Raw genomic sequence first — 6374 nt, 5'->3', positions numbered from 1 at the left:
ACTGAACTATCACGTAGTTATCAAAACGTGTATGTCAGATGTTTGCAACATCCACAAACTACGTTCGAGGTCCAGCACACCGAGCGGTGCATTAAGGGCATAAGCCTTCTACGAAGCAACGAGGACAATCCTCGGTATACGGACCTAGTCCGCATAATTGCTACTATCAACTTTCAACTAAATTTTCTCTAGGAACATATCTAAAACAGTGGAACTAAAGCGCGAGCTATGACATAATTTGCAAAGATCTTTTGACTATGTTCAGGATAATTAAGTTCATCTCATGAACTCCCACTCAGATAGACATCCCTCTAGTCATCTAAGTGATTACATGATCCGAGTCAACTAGGCCGTGTCCGATCATCACGTGAGACGGACTAGTCATCATCGGTGAACATCTTCATGTTGATCGTATCCTCCATACGACTCATGCTCGACCTTTCGGTCTCTTGTGTTCCGAGGCCATGACTGTACATGCTAGGCTCGTCAAGTTAACCTCAGTGTTTCGCGTGTGTAAATCTGGCTTACACCCGTTGTATGTGAACGTAAGAATCTATCACACCCGATCATCACATGGTGCTTCGAAACAACGAACTTTCGCAACGGTGCACAGTTAGGGGGAACACTTTCTTGAAATTTTAATGAGGGATCATCTTATTTACTACCGTCGTTCTAAGCAAACAAGATGTATAAACATGATAAACATCACATGCAATCAAATAGTGACATGATATGGCCAATATCATTTTGCTCCTTTTGGTCTCCATCTTCGGGGTCCATGATCATCATCGTCACCGGCATGACACCATGATCTCCATCATCGTGTCTTCATGAAGTTGTCTCGCCAACCATTACTTCTACTACTATGGCTACCGGTTAGCAATAAAGTAAAGTAATTACATGGCGTTATTTAATGACACGCAGGTCATACAATAAATTAAGACAACTCCTATGGCTCCTGCCGGTTGTCATACTCATCGACATGCAAGTCGTGATTCCTATTACAAGAACATGATCAATCTCATACATCACATATCATTCATCACATTCTTCTTGGCCATAACACATCACATAGCATACCCTGCAAAAATAAGTTAGACGTCCTCTAATTGTTGTTTGCATGTTTTACGTGGCTGCTATGGGTTTCTAGCAAGAACGTTTCTTACCTACGCAAAAACCACAACGTGATATGTCAATTGCTATTTACCCTTCATAAGGACCCTTTTCATCGAATCCGTTCTGACTAAAGTGGGAGAGACTGGCACCGGCTAGCCACCTTATGCACCAAGTGCATGTCAGTCGGTGGAACCTGTCTCACGTAAGTGTACGTGTAAGGTCGGTCCGGGCCGCTTCATCCCACAATACCGTCGAAACAAGATTGGACTAGTAACGGTAAGCATATTGAACAAAATCAACGCCCAGAACTACTTTGTGTTCTACTCGTGCAAAGAATCTACGCAATAGACCTAGCTCATGATGCCACTGTTGGGGAACGTAGCAGAAATTCAAAAAATTTCCTACGTGTCACCAAGATCTATCTATGGAGAAACCAACAACGAGGGGAAGGAGAGTGCATCTACATACCCTTGTAGATCGCTAAGCGGAAGCGTTCAAGAGAACAAAGTTGAAGGAGTCGTACTCGTCGTGATCCAAATCACCGGAGATCCTAGTGCCGAACGGACGGCACCTCCGCGTTCAACACACGTACAGCCCGGTGACGTCTCCCATGCCTTGATCCAGCAAGGAGAGAGGAAGAGGTTGAGGAAGACTCCGTCCAGCAGCAGCACAACGGCGTGGTGGTGGTGGAGGAGCGTGGTGATCCAGCAGGGCTTCGCCAAGCACCGCGGGAGAGGAGGAGTACTTGGGAGAGGGGGAGGGCTGCGCCAGAACATGGGGTGCGGCTTCCCTCCCACCCCCCACATATATATAGGGGCAAGGGAGAGGGGGCCCGGCCCCCTCAGATCCAATCTGAGGAGGGGGCGGCGGCCAGGGGGTTTGCCTTGCCCCCCAAGGCAAGGGGGGCGCCCCCTTTAGGGTTTCCCCCTCCCATGCGCATGGGCCTTGGGGGGGGGGGGCTGGTTCCCCTGGCCCATTAAGGCTAGGGCGCCCCCCTACAACCCATGCTGCTGTATTGGACGTGGTGGAACAATTTCCGGACCTCCGGACCCCTCCGCAATCCCCCGAAACCTTCTGGAAGCTTCCCGGTACAATACCGGAAAAACCCGAACTTTTCCCGGAACCCGAACAACAACTTCCCATATATAAATCTTTACCTCTGGACCATTCCGGAACTCCTCGTGATGTCCGGGATCTCATCCGGGACTCCGAACAACATTCGGTAACCACATACAAACTTCCTTTATAACCCTAGCGTCATCGAACCTTAAGTGTGTAGACCCTACGGGTTTGGGAACCATGCAGACATGACCGAGACGTTCTCCGGTCAATAAACAACAACGGGATCTGGATACCCATGTTGGCTCCCACATGTTCCACGATGATCTCATCGGATGAACCACGATGTCAAGGACTCAATCAATCCCGTATACAATTCCCTTTGTCTAACGGTATTGTACTTGCCCGAGATTCGATCGTCGGTATACCGATACCTTGTTCAATCTCGTTACCGACAAGTCTCTTTACTCGTTCCGTAACACATCATCCTGCGATCAACTCTTTGATCACATTGTGCACATTATGATGATGTCCTACCGAGTGGGCCCAGAGATACCTCTCCGTCACACGGAGTGACAAATCCCAGTCTCGATTCGTGCCAACCCAACAGACACTTTCGGAGATACCTGTAGTGCACCTTTATAGCCACCCAGTTACGTTGTGACGTTTGGTACACCCAAAGCATTCCTACGGTATCCGGGAGTTGCACAATCTCATGGTCTAAGGAAAAGATACTTGACATTAGAAAAGCTTTAGCATACGAACTACACGATCTCTGTGCTAGGCTTAGGATTGGGTCTTGTCTATCACATCATTCTTCTAATGATGTGATCCCGATATCAACGACATCCAATGTCCATGGTCAGGAAACCATAACCATCTATTGATCAACGAGCTAGTCAACTAGAGGCTTACTAGGGACATGGTGTCGTCTATGTACCCACACATGTATCTGAGTTTCCTATCAATACAATTATAGCATGGGTAATAAACGATTATCATGAACAAGGAAATATAATAATAACTAATTTATTATTGCCTCTAGGGCATATTTCCAACAATATTATCTTTCGAGTGAAAGATTCTAACATCCGAGTGGAAAAGGCAAGTTGGAAGATCCGAGTGAAACACTCTAATATCCAAGTGGATGAGCTCGAATCCGAGTGAAACTGAACATGTGCCCAAAAATTTATTAAGATGACCTCGGATGGAGGAGTATTCAGTACGGAAGTTGTGCGTATCGTCAACATGGTAAACTTTGGTTTTGGAGTCATCATCATTGGAGATAGTATATGGCCTGCAGATTCACTACGAGACTCGGATAATCCAGTCTGCTGCCAGACCGAGTCCGACTGAAAGGTAAAGATGACCTCAAAAAGTATTCAAGATGACCTTATTTGAAAAAGTGATCAAAATGAGAGTTGTTCATCTCGTCGAGGCGCACAAGTTTGATATTTGGACCGTCTTGATCGGAGGTCATATGCAAGCTCGACGGCCTGCGCAGGGAGGAAGAAGAAGTTGGGCCAGATTCAGACTGAATCCGAGTTGGAATAGAACTAGGACTCTAGGACGTGAATTGATGTAATATTTTGTAAGGAAAGCCTAGATGAATCCTTTACTTGTACGGGAAGTCCAGCCGCCTCTTATATATGTTGGGGGTGACGGCCGATTAAACAACACCAATCAAACCAATCAATCTATTACACTTTTGTGTTCATCTATCTTTATCCCCTACCCTTGTATCTTTCTTTCTCGTTCTTCGCGTTGGAGGGCAGCGATCCACGAGGCTCTAGGGGCGAGCGAATCGACCTAGGGCAGCCCATAGCCGCCGCACTCCCTGACGGGGTCCCTCCCAGGCGTATGGGGTTTCGGGTCTTCAAAAGCGCCCGTTGACTGTCTTGCGTATCGCGCTGTCGGTCGGGTCTCCTTCGACATGAGCTGCGGTGCATCACCCTCGGCGTCGAGAGTACACGTGACATGTTCGGGTGTCAACAGGCACCAACTCTTTCACCGCACCTACTCTATTTTTTCTTCTTGCTTTTTGTATTTGAATCTCTTAAACTGAAAGTCCAAATTAAATTTTGCTTGCATTTTCGTGTTTTCTGTGGAAGGGCTTTGAAATGAGACCCACTTTAAATATGTTTTAAAAACTTCATCAAGTTTCAGCTACTAAAACTTGAACTTAATACTAGAAGCGAACAATAAAATCATCAAGCTTCAGAAATTCAAAACTTAAAATGCTAGAAATCCAACGAGTTTAATCATTAAGTTTGAAAGATTCAAACTTAAAACATATGGAGAATCCCACGATTTAGCGGATCGCAAAGATTGTCTGCTTCCACACCAGCGCGCCTTGTAGATGTTTGGTTCACGGCCCCTAATTAAACAACGAAGACCCCCTCTTAATTTATTCATCGCACGGAATGGAAATGAAATCACAGCTGCCACCACTGAAGACCAGGGTTGACACATTGACACACACACATCACGAGTACGCAACACGCACCCACACTGACTGACCCAACCAACTACCACCAACCACACACACACGGAACACTTTATTCCACGAAGAAAGAAACAAATATCCAGACGTACGCATTGTAGGCCACCCAAATCGCTCCATGATTTATTTGTTCCTTTCCTCCGGACGGCCGGCCGGCTGTCGCCTGCATGGCCGCCCGCCCGCCCGCGCGCCCTACTCGATGCCGTACTTCTTCTTGAGCAGGCCGATGAAGTCGTACACCTTGTCCGGCGAGTAGAGGCTCTTGGCGACGCTCTCCCGCTCGCCGCAGCGCTTGGCCCACGCGGCGATCTTGGGCGCCACCTCCGCCAGGCTGAACTCGCCGTACCTCTCGTAGCTGTGGAACCACGCGGTGAAGGGCGCGAAGGCGGCGTCCACGAACCCGAACTTGTCGCCGCCGAAGAAGGGCTTGTCCCCGAGCGCGCCGTCGAGGGTCTTGAGGATCTCCAGCATCTCGGCGCGCGCCTGCGCCTGCGGCTCGCCCTTGAGCTTCCAGAGCCGGGAGCCGCAGTCGTAGACCTTCTTGTCGACGTAGTCGGCCCAGAAGCGGGCCTGCGCGCGCGCGTAGGGGTCGGAGGGGAGGAGGGCCGGGGCGTCCGGGAAGGCGTCCTCGAGGTACTGGAGGATGATGAGGGACTCGTTGACGGGGCGGCCGTCGTGGAGGAGCACCGGGATCTTCTTGTGCACCGGGTTGGAGCGGAGGAGGCGGTCGCTCTTGCCGGCCATCAGGTCCTCCTCCACGTACTCGTAGGGCAGGCCCTTCTCGGCCAGCGCGATGCGGACGCGCTGCCCGAACGGGCTCACCCAGAAGTCCAGCAGCACCAGCCCCTTCTCGCCCGCCATTGCTCTTGGTTGCTTTGGATCTCGATTGGTTTGTGTTTGTGCTGTGTTGTGTACGCTGTGTGGGTGATGAGTGAGGATGAAGATGGGGTGAGAGGATTTATAGGGGAGAGGGGAGGGTGGGATCGTGTGTGGAACAGTCTAGTAGTAGTAGTACGTTTTGACTGGAACTTGTGAGAGAAGATCGAATCGAACGGGTGGTGTACGTACCGGCTGGAGGATTCTGGGCCTTCGTTCGCTCGCCCGGTGTGTCACCGCTTGCGTCACGTACGGTGCGCGCGGGAAGCGAGGGATTCCCGGCACGAGGGCATGGGACGGCATGGCACGTCTGTGTGAGTGGGATGAGTGGCTGGCTGGCTGGGAGGCCACACCAGGGACTGCGGGCACGTCGGCGGAGAAGATCGGTGATCCAGGGAATGGGGAAAAGATGTGATATGGGGTGACGACATCAAAAGGAGCTGCTAGCCTGGTATCGCAGATTCGCAGGATTGCAATTAATTTTGCGGGGAAAGTAGTTATTTTTGGTTTGATGCCAAGATTCGGCATTGCGAGTCGAAAGTTACCCAAAATTACCAAATTGTTGAGAGATGGGTGAGAACTATAGTTGGTAGCCAACTGATTTTTTAGACCTGTCAACAATTAACATGTCGATTTTTGGCCCCAAATCAATTACTATCTGGTTTATTAGTTCTCTTTGTAGATTGGGTCAAATTTTGACCTTTGATTTAACTTTAAAAAAAATAGGTTATATACCCTAAAATAGTTTTTCATATACGAATCCAACAATATAAGCTTTGTGACATACTTCGTCTGATTTTTTTTTCTTTGCGCATAAGCA

The 6374-nt window shown here is 49.0% G+C and overlaps 1 protein-coding gene across 1 annotated transcript; it reads right to left on the bottom strand.

The window, feature by feature from the left end:
- Nucleotides 1–4556: 4556 nt before the first annotated feature.
- LOC542992 (probable glutathione S-transferase GSTU1) lies at nt 4557–5631 on the bottom strand. Its single transcript, XM_044534867.1, has one exon. It carries the CDS (start codon nt 5537–5539, stop codon nt 4871–4873), a length of 669 nt encoding a protein of 222 aa, XP_044390802.1. The 5' UTR covers nt 5540–5631; the 3' UTR covers nt 4557–4870.
- Nucleotides 5632–6374: the final 743 nt, after the last annotated feature.

Source organism: Triticum aestivum, chromosome 5B (genome assembly GCF_018294505.1).
Source record: "Triticum aestivum cultivar Chinese Spring chromosome 5B, IWGSC CS RefSeq v2.1, whole genome shotgun sequence".
NCBI lineage: Eukaryota > Viridiplantae > Streptophyta > Magnoliopsida > Poales > Poaceae > Triticum > Triticum aestivum.
The sequence above is the reverse complement of the archived record's forward strand: the minus strand, read 5'-3'. Positions and strand labels throughout refer to the sequence as shown.